General features: G+C 39.1%; 2 protein-coding genes across 5 annotated transcripts in view; both read right to left on the bottom strand.

The window, feature by feature from the left end:
• The window catches only part of CEP135 (centrosomal protein 135), an 86,594-nt gene extending 71,936 nt beyond the window's left edge, over positions 1 to 14,658 (bottom strand). For 2 of the 4 annotated variants that reach the window (XM_089911950.1, XM_022563762.3), the window contains exons 1-5: positions 14,519 to 14,658; positions 12,281 to 12,471; positions 10,819 to 10,986; positions 8,230 to 8,371; positions 6,055 to 6,139 (exon numbers count right to left, since the gene is read on the bottom strand). In XM_089911950.1, coding sequence (XP_089768076.1) covers positions 6,055 to 6,139; positions 8,230 to 8,371; positions 10,819 to 10,986; positions 12,281 to 12,471; positions 14,519 to 14,658 — 726 coding nt within the window. Of the gene's footprint in view, positions 1 to 6,054; positions 6,140 to 8,229; positions 8,372 to 9,162; positions 10,987 to 12,280; positions 12,472 to 14,518 lie in introns of those variants that run through there. The other 2 variants (XM_089911952.1, XM_089911951.1) reach the window with 2 other exon arrangements.
• The window catches only part of EXOC1 (exocyst complex component 1), a 93,645-nt gene continuing 89,918 nt past the window's right edge, over positions 14,589 to 18,315 (bottom strand). The window contains exon 20 of the mRNA XM_089911955.1: positions 14,589 to 14,675. The gene's annotated coding sequence lies outside the window, so the exon portion shown is untranslated. The remainder of the gene's footprint in view (positions 14,676 to 18,315) is intronic.

The following is an 18,315-nucleotide window of genomic DNA, read 5'->3' as shown; positions in this document are numbered from 1 at the left end:
AAATACCTAGAGACAAATGACAATGAAAACACGACGATCCAAAACCTATGGGATGCAGCAAAAGCAGTTCTAAGAGGGAAGTTTATAGCTATACAAGCCTACCTCAAGAAACAAGAAAAATCTCAAATAAAAAAATCTAACCTTACACCTAAAGGAACTAGAGAAAGAAGAACAAACAAACCCAAAGTTAGCAGAAGAAATCATAAAGATCAGAGCAGAAATAAATGAAATAGAAACAAAGAAAACAATAGCAAAGATCAATAAAACTAAAAGCTGGTTCTTTGAGAAGAGAAACAAAATTGATAAACCATTAGCCAGACTCATCAAGAAAAAGAGGGAGAGGACTCACATCAATAAAATTAGAAATGAAAAAGGAGAAGTTATAACAGACACTGCAGAAATACAAAGCATCCTAAGAGACTAATGCAAGCAACCCTATGCCAATATAATGGACAACCTGGAAGAAATGGACAAATTCTTAGAAAGGTATAACCTTCCAAGACTGAACCAGGAATAGAAAATATGAACAGACCAATCACAAGTAATGGAATGGAAACTGTGATTAAAAATCTTCCAACAAACAAAAGTCCAGGACCAGATGGCTTCACAGGTGAATTCTATCAAACATTTAGAGAAGAGATAACACCCATCCTTCACAAACTATTCCAAAAAATTGCAGAGGAAGGAACACTTCCAAACTTATTCTATGAGGCCACCATCACCCTGATACCAAAACCAGACAGAGATACAAAAAAAAAAAAGAAAATTATAGACCAATAGCACTGATGAATATACATGCAAAAATCCTCAACAAAATACTAGCAAACAGAATCCAACAACACATTAAAAGGATCATACACCATGATCAAGTAGGATTTATCCCAGGGATGCAAGGATTCTTCAATATACACAAATCAATCAATGTGATACATCATATTAACAAATTGAACAATAAAAACCATATGATCATCTCAATAGATGCAGAAAAAGCTTTTGACAAAATTCAACACCCATTTATGATACAAACTCCCCAGAAAGTGGGCATAGAGGGAAACTACCTCAACATAATAAAGGCCATATATGACAAACCCACAGCAAATATCATTCTCAATGGTGAAAAACTGAAAGCATTTCCTCTAAGATCAGGTACAAGACAAGGATGTCCACTCTCACCACTATTATTCAACATAGTTTTGGAAGTCCTAGCCACGGCAATTAGAGAAGAAAAAGAAATAAAAGGAATACAAATTGGAAAAGAAGAAGTAAAACTGTCACTGTTTGCAGATGACATGATACTATACATAGAGAATCCTAAAAATGCCACCAGAAAACTATAAGAGCTAATCAATGAATTTGGTAAAGTTGCAGGATACAAAATTAATGCACAGAAATCTCTTGCATTCCTATACACTAATGATGAAAAATCTGAAAGAGAAATTAAGGAAACACTCCTATTTGCCATTGCAACAAAAAGAATAAAATACCTAGGAGTAAACCTACCTAGGGAGACAAAAGACCTGTATGCAGAAAACTATAAGACACTGATGAAAGAAATTAAAGATGATACCAACAGATGGAGAGATATACCATGTTCTTGGATTGGAAGAATCAATATTGTGAAAATGACTATACTACCGAAAGCAATCTACAGATTCAATGCAATCCCTATCAAATTACCAATGGCATTTTTTACAGAACTAGAACAATCTTAAAATTTGTACTGAGACACAAAAGACCCCAAATAGCCAAAGAAGTATTGAGGGAAAAAAACGGAGCTGCAGGAATCAGACTCCCTGACTTCAACTATACTACAAAGCTACAGTAATCAAGACAATATGGTCCTGACACAAAAACAGAAACACAGATCAATGGAACAAGATAGAAAGCTCAGAGGTAAACTCACACGCCTATGGTCAACTAATCTATGACAAAGGAGGCAAGGATATACAATGGAGAAAAGAAAGTCTCTTCAATAAGTGGTGCTGGGAAAACTGGACAGCTACATGTAAAAGAATGAAATTAGAACACTCCCTAACACCATACACAAAAATAAAATCAAAATGGATTCGAGACCTAAATGTAAGAGCAGACACTATAAAAGTCTTAGAGGAAAACATAGGAAGAACACTCTTTGACATGAGTCACAGCAAGATCTTTTTTGATCCACCTCCTAGAGTAATGGAAATAAAAATGAGAATAAACAAATAGGACCTAATGAAACTTCAAAGCTTTTGCACAGCAAAGGAAACCATAAACAAGAAAAGACAATCCTCAGGATGGGAGAAAATATTTGCAAACAAATCAATGGACAAAGGATTAATCTCCAAAATATATAAACAGCTCATGCAGCTCAATATTAAAGAAACAAACAACCCAATCCAAAAATGGTCAGAAGACCTAAATAGACAGTTCTCCAAAGAAGACATACAGATGGCCAGGAAGCACATGAAAAGCTGCTCAACATCACTAATTATTAGAGAAATGCAAATCAAAACTACAATGAGGGATCACCTCACGCCAGTTAGAATGGGCATCATCAGAAAATCTACAAACAACAAATGCTGGAGAGGGTGTGGCGAAAAGGGAACCCTCTTGCGCTGTTGGTGGGAATGTAAATTGATGCAGCCACTATGGAGAACAGTATGGAGGATCCTTAAGAAACTAAAAACAGAACTACCATATGACCCAGCAATCCCACTACTGGGCATATACCGAGAGAAAACCATAATTCAAAAAGACATGTGCACCCCAATGTTCATTGCAGCACTATTTACAATAGCCAGGTCATGGAAGCAGCCTAAATGCCCATCGACAGACAAATGGATAAAGAAGTTGTGGTACATATATACAATGGAATATTACTCAGCCATAAAAAGGAACGAAATTGGGTCATGTGTTGAGACGTGGATGGATCTAGAGACTATCATACAGAATGAAGTAAGCCAGAAAGAGAAAAACAAATATCGTATATTAACGCATGTATGGGAACGTAGAAAACTGGTTCATCTGTACCATTTTTCAGGGCAGAAGTTGAGAGACAGATATAGAGAGAAAACATATAGACACCAAGGGGGGAAAGCCGCGGGTGGGTGGGGGGATTGTGGTGTGATGAATTGGGCGATTGGAATTGACATGTATACACTGATGTGTATAAAATTGATGACTAATAATAACCTGCTGTATAGAAAAATAAATAAAATTCAAATATTAAAAAAAAAGAAAACCCCACACACTTTGAATATTTGGTTTTGTTTTCCAAAAAATTTGAAAACAAAAACCAAGTATTCAATTTAAGAAACAATTATTGAGCTTTGTTCTTAAGTATACAAAGATGAATAAAACACAGTCCCTTACTTTCAGGAACACACAGCTTTACAGGAAAAGCAAGCAAGCTAACCAATAATTGCTTTAATATGTTATTCAATGGTAGAAAAATAGAAATAGGTATATGGTACCAAAGTAGTCAAGGGAATAGAGTGATTTAGACTCCATTATACAGTCATTTCTATCGAAATTAATGAAGGCCTTATCAAATAAACAAGTCTAAAAAACTTATAAATGATGCTAGGCAGAGAAGAAAGGAGGGATGTTCCAGGCAGTGACAGAGAAGCATAAAGCAACACGATATGTTTGAGGGAGCAGAAATGACTCAGTATGACTGGACTGTAATGTGCGAGGAAACTAATAGTTGGAGATGAGTATGAAGAATTAGGCAGGAACTAATTATGATAAGCACTGAATACTTCGCTGGGAGAAATATTACTCTGGACTAAAGGATGAATTTGATAAGAATAAGACCAGAGGCAGGAAGACCATTGTAGGAATATATGAGAGATGATTAGGGCCAGTGGGATAAGGCAGAGCAGAAGTAGTAAGTTTAAGAAGCACTCAGAACTGACAGAGCATGGTGAGTGGTGTGTGACAGGAGGAGAATGAGATCTAGAAAGACTACAGAATGTTGGCTTGGGCAAATGCTGATGCTTCCAACCAAAGTAGAGAATATAGGAGGAAAAAGAGATTTGAGACAGAAATTGGGAAGTTCAGTACTAGGCATATGTGTACAGAGAGCATTCATCCAAGTGAAAATGCCCAGTGTCAAGTTGGGTATATGGGTCTGGACCTCAGCAGAGAGGTCTGAGCCTGAGACACTGGGGAGTCATCAGTATTCAGGTAATAAACTAAGAGAGTGGATGAGACTATTTGAGAAAACACAGAGGGAGAGGAGAAGGAGTCAAAGACAGAGTCTTGAGAGACAGTGATATTTTAGGGAGCAGGCAAAGGAAAAAAGCAAAGAAGATATTATAAGAGGTTAAAAAAAAAAAAGCAAGAAAAGGAAAACCAACAGAAAATGAAGCCATGGATGAGTTTCAAAGAAAAATTATGAATGATGTCAAATACTACAGAGTGGGTCACAAAAATGAAGACTTAAAGTATCCTTCTGGAGGTAGCAATTGATGTCAGTGGTATCAATTACTAGGTCAATTTATAAAGTGTGGGACAGAAGCCAGAATGCAAAAGGTTATGGAGTGAACAGGAGGTGAAGAAGCAGAGAAAGAAGAATAAGATACTCTTTAGAGAAGTACTTATGAGGGAGAAAACATTAATTAGCAAGAGGGAAAAGTAGTTAAAAGAGATTTTTAACGGGGTATTAGTGATGACACTAGTGCCTCCTCACCGGACTGTTAAGAAGACTAAAAAATTTATAATTGTAAAGCGGCCATGTAAGCTTGTTGAAGAATAATTGATTAAAGCAATATCCTAAGGAGAAGAGAGGAAATGGGGCCAAGTGCACAGGCAGAAAGACTAAACCTTAAACAGGAAGAAGCACCACCCTACCCACTAAGTCTTAAGGAGAGCCTGAGTGTGAATATTGCTCATTTTAAAGGGGTAGAGATAGGAAATTGAGAAAAAGGTGATATCCTGAGAAGGAGGGTCTTATAGTCCAGGGAAAGAGCTTGAAGAGAACAGTAAAATCTGGAATATATGCTGAGAAAAACAGAACAAGTTCAAACAAACAAAAAAAACTGATAGGGAACACAGTGGACTCAATGAAGATTGATAACCACAATAGATTGGTGGTTTCAATCAGAATGGTCAGGTTATTTTCTCCAAACACCCCAGCCACCTCATGCAGAGATAGTAAAGATTGGTCAGTTTATGTTCATAAAGTACTTGGAAAAAAATATGATGAAAGAATGACTGAATATAAATTGAAAAATATCAATACAATTCATCTCATGTGCATATTTGATATCTTCAACATCTCTCCATGAAGTAAGTTTTTTGGTTGACATTATAACAATTCCTTTTAACTCCATTTTATCCAAGTAATCTTCAAAGTACTTTATAAACTTAACAGTTACACCAACACATAAGTTACATCTATATTTGTATGTGCAGATTTCTTCACTCCAAAAAAACGTAGTCATGTGCAGAAAATGAAAAACATGTTACCCAATTTAAACTTCAGTAAGCTGTTAAGAAAGAAAGCCTATAATTATCCAAGTCAGAATTTAGCCAAGACGTCAACAGAAAGTAGGAAAGAACAAAGCTTGTTAAAGTTATAATCTAACTCTGCATCTATTAATTCCCCTGCTTCTTCAGAAAACTGTGTTATGGGGTACTAGTGCTTGTAGCAAAAACATGCAACAAATATGGTAACACAGAAAAGTAACTTTTGAAGAGCCTTATATTCAAAATGACAAAATCTACAGTAAGATTAAAAAATTATTTAAAATACCATTACAAAGCATAACACACTTTAATAAAATACCTCCTGAGATGGAAACAGTTAATATGGTTATATTTGGGGAGACAGATGATTCACCTTAAAAAAATCAAAACAAAACAAAAAACTACTATTCACCTCCATGCATAATGAAGGGAATGGACTGAATGCCCTGAAGCCATCTAAGCCATTCCATCTATTAATTCTAAATATTAACAAATTTATGAAAAAGAAGAGCTGTATTAAAAACTCAGTATCAGTAATATCAAATATAACTTAATTTCACTTACAATCACACCTACTATGCAAGTAAATAAAAATCCTACCTGCTTGTTATAATCTCTCAGTCCACTTTCCATCACTGCTAACTTTTCTTGTAACTGGTAGACTTCTTGCTGAAGTTCTTGAATTCTGAAACACATTTATAACTAATGTCAATATACTTTTGTTAAGAAATACAAAATAACAAGAAATGAAACTAGATGCCTTCTCTTAAAAACCCTCTACTTTTTGTTTCTCAGTGAGGTAGGAGGTGCTGTGCCAAAGGGTTCCGAAGCCACAGCATAGAGTACATCATCTTGCAGATTTAATTTTCCAAGAATAGATAAAAAATTGAGTGGTAAATAATTTGAAACTCAGATACATTATGCCTACTACTGCATTTTAATCCCCAGGACAACTCTTCCAGGTACTGTTGCCAATTCTCAGGTTCAGGGAACTAAGCGTCTAGTCCAAAATTCACAATATTATAAAGTGAAATAAGGGATCCTACATGACCCTGTATTTTCTAATGAACTATCCTGCAATCCTAGAAAAAAGAAAAATATTGAGAAATACTACCACTTTCCAAGTAACTACAGTAAAAAACCTACTCCTTTCCAGAACTCGTTAATTCTAAGAGAAACAAGGTTTGTCTAAATTATCTGAATTCTGCAACTGCCCAAATGTATTTGTTTTACATCAAACTTTGCCACGCATTAACATAAATATGACACAACCACTTTCATACTGGAAAAATAAAGCCTGAAGCCAGGTCTGCTTTTAAGAGAGGGGCTTCCCTGGCGGCGCAGTGGTTGAGAGTCCGCCTGCCAATGCAGGGGACACGAGCTCGTGGCCTGGTCCAGGAAGATCCCACATGCCACAGAGCGGCTGGGCCCGTGAAGCCATGGCTGCTGAGCCTGCGCATCCGGAGTCTGTGCTCCACAACGGAGAGGCCCGCATACCGCAGAAAAAAAAAAAAAAGAGATTTTCCATGGAGTAGGGGTGAGTAAGGCTAAACACTGCTCGTCCCTGCCATTGCTGGAACCAACATTTCCTACTAATCTAGGTGTAGGAGAGGAGTATGTATGCAACCACACTTACATATGCACGAATGACTCTGAATACAGTTAAATGTGCACATGCAAATTAAAACAAACAAGATAATCAAGAGACTAATGCTACCTATGATGGTTTGATAGAAAAGAAGAATGAAGAAGAACATTAAGGTGAAAGAAAAAGACAGAAAATGATAACACATGTAGCCCCCAAAAACTTCTTGCATAATACTAACACACTAAGTCCTAGATTATAACTGTACCATAAAAACAAAACACGAGATATTTCATGGGTAAGGTCAGATAACTATATAAATACAGGTACATAATGCTGTGTGAGATGAACTGAGCTAAAAGATCCTAATTGGCCCCTCAATCAATGTCTTTTTTTTTTTGCTATATTGAGATTAATAAAGTAGAAAACTCCCCCATATTCTCTGCATAATCTACAAAGTAAAAAGCTAACTGCACTAACCATTTCCACTAGTGTGTTCCGTACTTTAAACTGTTTCTGCAGCTAAGACCACAGAGGCTGTCACTAGTGTTTTCTCACTCCTCTGTACCTCTTATAATTTTCTTAATGGCATTTTGTGTATTTCCCTTGTCTCATCTTTATTATACTGGGTTATGAGCTTCTCAAAAGCTGCAACACCACCTTATTCATCTTTACATCCCCAGAACAGTTACATAGTGCCTTTTCCAGAGAACTTAATGAAGTTTTAATTAAAACAATTTATATCTGATTCCAATTTAAGGAAATATCAACATATACAGCTAGAGAATCATGTAGCAGAATTTCAAAGCCAGTTACAAGTCTACTCATGTCTACTGGTATTTGACAAAAATCTGAAGTAATAAGGAGTCTGTAAAAGATTTACTGGGTGATGAAACTAAATGTCAAAGCAACTCTACTGAAATAGGCTCTAGATGGCACTAAATTGTTTTAAATCAAATATGGACAGAAACATCAGATATATGATCTCTTTGAAATCAAAAGTTTCAAAACAAGTAAAAACCTTCTATATTCAGAATACACTCAGAAAGCATTTACTGAGTGCTTGTGCAAAGTTCTGTGCTAGGCACCAGAGATACGCTAGTTAAGATGACAGAAGCCCTACTATGAAGAAACTGAAGGGGAACCAAGTGATCAATTAACTGAAGCCAACAAAGAATTATTTAATGCACCTGTTATCAGCCACTTGCAAGAGGTCTGCAATGTAAGGGTCATCTGGCTGAGGAACTGGATAAGAACTGACTTCAGAGGGAGGGACTGGTTCATCAATTTGCATACGCTGGCGCCTGAAAGCAATACTTCTTTTCTTGCCACCTAAAAAAAGCAAATGTGTATTTCAAAAAAAAAAAAAAAATTAAAAACAAAACACTGTCTTAGAATTAAATATTTCAGAAGGTTAGCCTTCTAGTTATAAAGTGCGTCTCTAGCTCATATTACATACTGATAAAATGTTTTCTCCCTTATATATAAATACCGACCTGATCTTTAAACAATGCATTCCTAAAAACCTCAACAAGATATGGTTATAAAACAAGCTTTATTTTCTGCATGCTTGGTACATATGGCCAGATTTAATCCGTTCCTCCAAGAGATGAGGACCAGACTTCGGCAAGATGAAAGTTGAGTGTGCCTTGTGGTATTCGCTATTATGAGCTCAAGAAATCATCACCAGCAGAAAACTGTCAAACGAGGAGCTTAAGGTAGTGATAACTAAAATAAACATGCTTATTAAGCAATGCCAAAGGAGAAGATAACTGAAACTTTAAGAAACCAAATTAATATACAGTGGAATGTATACCCTGAATTAGTACAATTTCTTAATTAGTAAATTGTCTCAATTATCCTTAAAACTAGCAGGAGTAATTTATTTTTATGGTTAGATATATCCTGCCTTGGTCCAAGCCACATGGATAATTTACCTTTTCCAGTATCTGGCCAAGATTAGACATGTACTTGAAAAACTAATCGACCCTCACAAAGAACAAACATAACTCTCAACTTTGTCTTCATTAGAATCCTAACAAATTTTTTATACTCCTAATCTTTTGTTTTGAGGATGAAGAAACTGGGTCAAAAGTATTTAAATGACCTGCTTGTATACACACCTGAACAGGTAAACCATTTTCTTCTTCCCTTATCTCCTGGTTTTCCTCCTTGGTTGTTCCTCAGTTTCTTTCAAAGACCCTCTTCTTCCACCTGTGCCTTAAATGCCAATTTTCCTAGGGTCTGTCTTTGGTTCTCCTCTCTTTCCAGTCTACATAATCTTACTAGATAATTCCTACCACATTCAGAGCTTCAATTCTCATGATATTCCAATGATTCCCAAATGTGAATCTCCATCTGGGATCATACTGCTGAGAACAGATCTACATATCCCACTGCATACTAGAAATCTCAGTGTGAATGTCCTGTAGGTATAACATACTCAACACACCCTTTGTGGAGGGTGGACTCCTGTTCTGCTTTCCACATTCTCTACCTTAAGAAATATTACCATCATCCACCCACTCATTCCCTTCAAACAGAAATTTAGGAATTCCTCTACTTCCCAAGTCTACCACATTCAGTCACTAAATTTTAGAGATTACACCTCCTAAATCTCTCTTGAATCTGTCCCACTCTTTTCTCAGAAAATCCTCTTTTTTGTTTTCTTAATCTTCTAGGTACTTCTGAGATCTTCTCCCACATTTCTCCACCTTTTCTGCCTTTGGCTCACAGTCCTCCCTCTCCATCTCATTTCCTGCCATTTCAAATCCCACTGATTCCTCCCCGACCCTGACCCCTCGGTTCACAATTCCTCAACTCTCATGAGTCTCCTCTTCACTCAGCTATAGGCACACAATAACATGATTACGCCTGGACTTTGTCACTGGTTAGAACTGTGCCAGTGCCCAGATCTTCAACTCTCTTCTGATGGCAATCTTCATTCTGACCAAATTACTTCAGTCTCTACCTAGTCTCATAATTCAGCACTTTCCTACACCTCACTTACTTCCATAATCTTAATCCCATGGTTTAGACATCTCAAAGATCTGGTTACTAGTACTGGAGATTGTTCCACTGACTTTATGCCCAGACAACCACCAACTCTGCATATACCCCATCATTTCTTTTTTCTTGCTTGAGAACTACTGAGCATAAAGCTAAAAAGAGTAAAATAGGGCTTCCCTGGTGGCGCAGTGGTTGAGGGTCCGCCTGTTGATGCAGGGGATGCGAGTTCATGCCCTGGTCTGGGAGGATCCCACATGCCGCGGAGCGGCTGGGCCCGTGAGCCATGGCCGCTGGGCCTGCGCGTCCGGAGCCTGTGCTCCGCGGCGGGAGAGGCCACAGCAGTGAGAGGCCCGCGTACCGCAAAAAAAAAAAAAAAAAAAAAAAAAGAGTAAAATAAACTAAGAAATAAGAAAGTACATCATTTCCAAATTCTTTAATGAGTATGAATTACTTTTATAACTGAAATAATAATAATGATAAAAATAATAGAAAAAAGAATTTAAATTAATGATTAAGGAAATAAAACTCTGGGCACTGAAGCCAGGCTACTTGTATCTAAGAAGTTATTATTACATACATTTCTAAGCACATGTATAGAATATAAGCTGCATCTTCAGAAATAAATTTAAAAGTTTTTGTGACTAGCCAAGTACATCTTTTCAAATACTAAAGTCTAAGCATGAAAATCCAAAGTCCCATTTCAGTCAACAGTTCTAATATCTTTAAAATATTACATGCGTACAATTTGTTTTGAGAGGGAACAGACTCACCTGGAGTTTGTACTATAGCTTGCAAATTCTTTTCTTGAAGTTGTTGAATTTTTTCATTCTTAGCTTTACTCTCTTTCTCCAAAAGTTTGAGTTTATGAACATATTGATTATTTAGAAATTTCAGATCAGCTGTTTCACGTGCACACTTTTTCAATGTGGTTTTCAACTCTTAAAATGAAAAAGATTCAAAGAGTATTTTACAATCTAGAAATTCTTCCATTTCACAAAATACAAAAAGTCATAGTAATTTGAAAGGCTCCACCTGATTCTCATGTATGCTTTGTTAGAAAGGCTATACCTTTTCTACCACTATTAACAAACTGCAAATAAGTCACTAAGCACAAAAAGGAATTATATTTTTCTTCTGTGTTATGAGCCTAATATAAATCATGGCTTTTGATCCAGTAAATTGAATATGAAGCTAAGGGATTATGAATTCATGCCAGGTATCAGACAGGGCTTCCTACTGAATATGAGAAGATTTTATAATAAGTTAGCCATATAATTACCCTTTGCCCAGTACCTTTGAAATCATTCTAATTCTACCTTCCAGATCAAAGACGGGATATTAAAGAATCAGAACGCCAGATACATGGCTTTCTCTCAGTAAGAGAAAAACAAAAGTTATTTCAAGAACACTTCTTCAGTACCAGCATTTAATATTTTCTACAGCAATTTTTTTAAAAATTAATTAATTAATTAATTTATTTATGGCTGCGTTGGGTCTTTGTTGCTGTGTGCGGGCTTTTCTCTAGTTGCAGCGTGCGGGGGCTACTCTTTGTTGTGGTGTGCGGGCTTCTCTTGTTGCACAGCATGGGCTCTAGGCACACAGGCTTCAGCAGTTGTGGCACGTGGGCTTCAGTAGTTGTGGCACATGGGCTCAGTAGTTGTGGTGCACGGGCTTAGTTGCTCTGCGGCATGTGAGATCTTCCTGGACCAGGGCTCAAACCCATGTCCCCTGCATTGGCAAGTGGATTCTTAACCACTGTGTCACCAGGGAGGGCCCTCTACAGCAATTTTAATTCTAAAAATTTAATCCACATAAAGTAAAAATGAATACAGTTATGGAATGCAAATTTACTTTCCTTCTTGGAAACTCTTCAACACACCCTACAGTATTTCAAGAGGTGTCAATAGGATGACTATCACATTTTCTAATCAACAGTTTTAAAGGTAGACTAGGCTTTCTTACATATAAAATGAAAAGGGCAAAAATATTGCATTTTAAAAATCACAAAATTTGGGCTTCCCTGGTGGTGCAGTGGTTGAGAGTCCGCCTGCCGATGCAGGGGACGCAGGTTCGTGCCCCGGTCCGGGAAGATCCCATATGCGGCAGAGCGGCTGGGCCCATGAGCCATGACTGCTGAGCCTGCGCGTCCAGAGCCTGTGCTCCGCAACGGGAGAGGCCACAACAGTGAGAGGCCCGCGTATCGCAAAAAAAAAAAAAATCACAATATTTTACCTTTAATGTGTTGGCCTGATTGTTCTCTCAGTTTCATTAATTCCAGGTATAATTCATTATTTTCCTTACTCAATCTTGCATTTTCAAGTTTATAAGGTTCCAATACAAAATCAAAATTGGCACTTTCTTTTTCAGCTTTCACAGCAGATAATTTTGATTTCCGAAGACTTTCTGTTGTATGAACTAGATCACTAATATTCAAGAACAGAAAATGTAAATACAAGGAAACATTCCATTAACTTTTAATAACTAAAAACATATTTGTAAAAAGACTTAAAATAAATGTTAATGTTAAGTGAGCTCAAATCTAAAAACAAACAAACAAAAACAAACACTAGGAGTCTTTCAAGGTACCAGAAAGTACTCAAAAACTTCTCAAAACAGGATTAAAGATTTTTTTAAATATAAATTTACTTTATTTTTGGCTGCATTGGGTCTTCGTTGCTGTGCACAGGCTTTCACTAGTTGCGGTGAGCAGGGGCTACTCTTTGTTGTGGTGCACGGGCTCTAGGCACATGGGCTTCAGTAGTTGTGGCACGTGGGCTCAGTCACTCCGCGGCATGTGGGATCTTCCCAGACCAGGAATCGAACCTGTGCCCCCTGCATTGGCAGGCGGATTCCTAACCACTGAGCCACCAGTGAAGTCCCAAAACAAGATTAATTAAAAGTTATGAAACAGGCTTCCCTGGTGGCACAGTGGTTGGGAGTCCGCCTGCCGATGCTGGGGACGTGGGTTCATGCCCTGGTCTGGGAGGATCCCATGTGCCACGGAGCGGCTGGGCTCGTGAGCCATGGCCGCTGGGCCTGCGCGTCCGGAGCCTGTGCTCCACAGCGGAAGAGGCCACAACAGTGAGAGGCCCACATACCGCAAAAAAAAAAAAGTTATGAAACATATACACACAGGCAGAATCATCTTTCAATCTCCCCTCTAACTTACCCCCCCCATGTCTAATTAGTCACCTAATCCGGTGGAATCTGTGAAACTTATTTGTTCATTCAGCAAACATTTACTGAATGCCTGCTATATGCTGTGTCAGGGACACAACAAATAATGAGTCAGTTCCCGACCTCTAAGAACACAGACCAGTGGAATATTCATTCCATCAACATTTATTGAGCAGGGCACATGGTAAAGAACCCACTATCACGGATCTTATATTCTACTAACAATTTGTCAAAAGTTATAATACTATGTGATAACCTCAACAAATATTTCAGTGCCAACAATGTGTTCAGCCTGTTCTAGGTATGCCAGTTATAAAGTCAGTCTCTAGTCTCATGGAGTTTGCATTCTATCGGGAAGATAACACAAGTTTCCAACAACGATAATAGCTAATAACATGCAGCAGATGTGACAGAGTCCTGCAGGCCACGTGGCTAACTGAACATAAGGGCAAGGCAGGAGGGAGAGGAGAAAGGGACTTTATAGGCAGATAGAATAGCATATGGAGAGACCAAGGGAGAAAGTGAACACATGTTTAGGAGCTTCAGGTGGTTGATACAGGGGAGATGAAGGTGTACGAGTATAAAATCACTGTGGAAAAAGTTTGTCAGTTTCCTGAAAAGTTAAATATACTTCTACCCTATAACTCCGAATTGTCGATCTAGTACTCGATCATGAAGGATTCTGCAGGCCATGCTAAAGACCATAAAGTATCTTTCATCTATTCTCTCCTTTCCATCATCATCACTTATAGTCCTACTGCAAAAGCCTCCTAGGCCACTTCCCTGCTCTAGTCTCAAATCACAGTAGTAGAATTCATGCGGAAAAGAACAAAAATCACAAAGACTCTTTCAGTTAAAGTAACAAGTAACAGCTAAAGTCATGGTCAACCACATTAGAGAAACATTATAAATGTAATAGTAATTAGAGACCAGTGACTAACATAATGTCAACTATATTTCAATAAAAAATTAATGATCAGTGAATAAAGCAGTTACAGAACTCTCAACTAGATCAGAAAATCACATTAAAAATTGTACTTTTACTCACAGACAAAACCTGCAGAAACATTCACTCTGAATAGTATAGTGTGAATGGTGACCCTAGAGTTTTGCAATGTGGAGGCCCTGAATGACGACAGCAGAGTAGAATCTAAGAAGAACAGAGAAACTTCAGATGACTTAAGGACTTTTTAAAAATCTACCCATTTCTCTACTGAAGGATAAAGTTCAATCAGAAACTAGATAAATGGGATTAAGGATCACACAGGTTTAGAACCGTATTTTCATCTTTACCTGAAAAGTTTTTCTACCAAAGGTAAACACTCCACTGTCAGAGTCTGGCGGTATCCCAACTGATCCAATCTTTTCCTAATATTAATATATTTTCTTTCTGCAGCTGTAGTCATCTTGTCTTCCAAACTGGTTTTATTCATTTCCAAAAGTTAAAATCCTAAAAGAAAAGAATGAAACATCATTCTGTTATCAGCTATTATTATTGTTTCACGTTAAGAAGAAAAGAATCTTTTAATATGAAGCAATTATTCTTTGTTTCTTTTCAGGTAGGCAGTCTTCTGGAATATTTAGATTAATTTAAATCCAATGTTTATGATATTCACATTGCTGCATTAAAATAAACATCTCCTCATAAACCTATACAGAAAGGTTAAAACAGGGACTTCCCTGGTGGTGCAGTCATTAAGAATCCGCCTGCCAATGCAGGGCACATGGGTTCGAGCCCTGGTCCAGGAAGATCCCACATGTCGCGGGGCAACTAAACCCCTGTGCCACAACTACTGAGCCCGCGTGCCACAACTACTGAAGCCTGTACGCCTAGAGCCCGTGCTTCACAACAAAGAGAAACCACCGCAACGAGAAGCCCGTGCACCACAACGAAGAGTAGCCCCCGCTTGCTGCAACTAGAGAAAGCCCGCGTGCGGCAACGAAGACCCAACGCAGCAAAAAATAAATAATTTTTTTAAAAAAAGTTAAAACAATAAAGCTTCTAGGAAAAAAAAAAATATTTTCCCAAGCCTGAGACAGGCAGAGAATACTTAGAAAAGCCTCTTTAAACAGCATTAAATACAAAGGAAAAACTTGATAAATTGGATTTCTTTAAATTAAAAAGTCTGCTCATCAAAATATGCCCTTTTATTTGACAAACAAAAACAGAAGAGTAGGAGAAAAATATTCATAATATCTAACAAAGGATTTGTATATGGGATAAAGAACTCTTACAATTCAATAATAAAGACAACCCAATAAGAAAATGGGCTAAGATTTGCAAAAGATACCTGAATGGGAATAATCATATGAAAAGTTGCTTAATACCATTAGACATCAGGGAAATTGAAACCACAATGAGATACAATTATGCCCATACTAGAATGGCTAAAATTAAAGGTACAATATCAAATGTCATTAAGGACTTGGAGTAACAGGAATCTTCACATTGCTGACAAGAGTGTAAAATCTCTGTGGAAAAAGCCTGGTAACTTCTTATAAAGTTAAACATACTTCTATCCTATGACTCTCTAATTCTATTCCAAGGTATTTACTCAAGGAAATGAAAATAAGCATCTACAAAGAGACTCTACAAGACTCTACAAGCAGCTTTATTCATAATAGCCCCAAACTGCAAACAACCTATTTATCCATCAATAGAGGAAAGATAAGTTACATAAGATACATATACTGTTTGATTCCATTCATATGAAGTTCAAGAACAGGCAAAATTAAACTATGTGCACAGAAATGAGAACAGCAGTGGCCTAGGGCTATGCGGGTGTGAGGAGAGCCTGACTGGAAGGGCTACAAGGGAACTTTCTGAGGTAATGAAAATATTGTGTTGATGGGGACAGACGTCACGCCAGTGTATACATTTATCAAAGCTTTTCAAATAGCACACTTAAGATCTGTGCATTTCACCGTGTAAATTTTACTTAGGTTAGAAAAAAAAAGACACAAACGCATAAGTATCTCTGTACATGTTTTTATCCTTGCCTTTTTAAATATTTATGAATATATTATCTATCAACCTGCCCTAAAATGGAGTCATTCAAAGATCACTTCTTTAGAAAAATGTGCTCTTTTCTAACTTTGCCAGGTAAATATGGTCCTAATACTCATATTTCTAAACCAAATAAAAACTTTGTTATATATCTCTACTGTTCACAATTTATAAAACATGCAAGTATATGAATACATGCAAAATTTGGTCCTCACAACTACCCTGTGAGGGAGACAGGATGCAGGACACCCTCCCTGTTCAAAGATAAGGTAAGACTGCCTCAAGAGAGTAACTTTCGGGACTTCCCTGGTGGCGCAGTGGCTAAGAATCCGCCTGCCAATGCTAGGGGACACGGGTTTGAGCCCTGGTCCGGGAAGATCCCACATGCCGCAGAGCAACGAAGCCCGTGTGCCACAACTAATAAACCTGCGAGCCACAACTACTGAGCCCGTGCACCTTGAGCCCATGCTCCGCAACAAGAGAAGCCCACGCACCACAACGAAGAGCAGCCCCCGCTCTCCGCAACTAGAGAAAGCCCGCGCGCAGCAATGAAGACCCAAGGCAGCCAATAAATAAATAAAAAGAGTAACTATATTCCCAAACCACAAGGCCACGAAGTAGGTGGGCATTCAGGTCCCCTGAGTCCTGATCCAGCACTCTGGTTTCTGTACTATGTTGCCTCAACTTATCAAATCACTCCTAAATTAGTACCTCTCCTTGATTACTCCTTTCTACAGATCTTTCCTTCTCCACACTCTTGCTAGCTTTTTCTTTGAATGGAGTCCCCATTCTATACTAGGTTCTTTCTAGGTTCCTTCCACAAGAGGGACCTGACTGATGCAGGGTGTTCTAGAAAAAGTCCTGGAGACATCAGAAATTCACCTGTCAAACCAAGAACTAGTAGGGCCTCGACATTCAAACATGTCTCCATTTTGTCTGGTACCCACTTTGGTTACCCAGAAATAATACTTCCTCACATCCTTCTGAGAGAGAGGGAGAATATGATATGAATCAAAAAATCATCCACACACAGGACAGATGAAAAAGATTAAAATCCTCCCAACAAGGACAAAAAACACGTATTAGGCTTTCCCCACCCATAGGCTGCTGTCCTCCACCACCGCCCCCATCTCCATTATCCAAACACTGTGGCTATACTGAAAATTTCTAGCAAAACAACATAAAAGGTAAGGTTTGGAGGTCCTCCACACATACGTGTTTAGAACCAGCCACTTGCTTAACTCTGGGGGGTTTGACGTCTGAAAGCCAGTACATCTTATTTTTACAAAAATATCCTGTGCGTACATATACACAGGGGCCAAAAAAACAAAACATAACAAACCCCCAAACCAACCTTAACTGAGTTTATCTCGGGAATCCTCACTCATTTCAGAGAGTGGAAGCAAGAGGGGATGTTTACTAAGGTGCTAGCCAAGGGTCAATAAACGACTCTCGTCCTACGCTTTTGGGCACTTTTGTTTTTACAAAGAGCCTGTATGATTCTCATACGAAAAGAGCATTTTAACTTTTAAATCAACCCATCAGTCAGTAGGAGGCGGGTCCGCGGGGGCCGCACAGACGCTCGCGGCGAGAGGGGTAGGAGGAAACAGGGGGCTCCCGCGGCCCCAGGCCGACCTGGGCCACAGCTCCGCAGTCGGGTGTTGAAGGGAAAGGGTGTCAGCAGCGGGGCGGCGGGGAGTCTTCGCGCCCCGACCGCCAGCCCGCCCGGGCCCCACTTCCTCCCAAGGCTGCGCGGCCTCCCTCCCGGCCGCGCCCCGGCCCGGCCCGGCCCGCCGGGACCGCCCGGGAGGCGGAGGCACCGCCCAGCTCGGCCCTTCCGCCCCGCGCCGCGCTCACCCGCAGACCCGGCCGCTGCTCCCTCCGCCTGCGGTCGCATTCTTCCTCGCGCCTCGCCTCCCTTGCTGGCTCCTTCCGCCCCAGACACCGGTTCCGGCTCCAGGACAGTTTGAAAATGGCGCGGAGAGACTATCGGGGCCGGCGCGGAGGAGGCGCCGCGGTTGCCTCGGTAACGGGAACGGCAGTCGTTTCGCCGCGCGCGGCGGGGACGCGCCCGACAGAGATG

Source organism: Delphinapterus leucas, chromosome 5 (assembly GCF_059928025.1).
Source record: "Delphinapterus leucas isolate spDelLeu-1000000601 "Yukka" chromosome 5, BTC_Dleu_Yukka2, whole genome shotgun sequence".
In the NCBI taxonomy this organism is placed as follows: domain Eukaryota; kingdom Metazoa; phylum Chordata; class Mammalia; order Artiodactyla; family Monodontidae; genus Delphinapterus; species Delphinapterus leucas.
The sequence above is the reverse complement of the archived record's forward strand: the minus strand, read 5'-3'. Positions and strand labels throughout refer to the sequence as shown.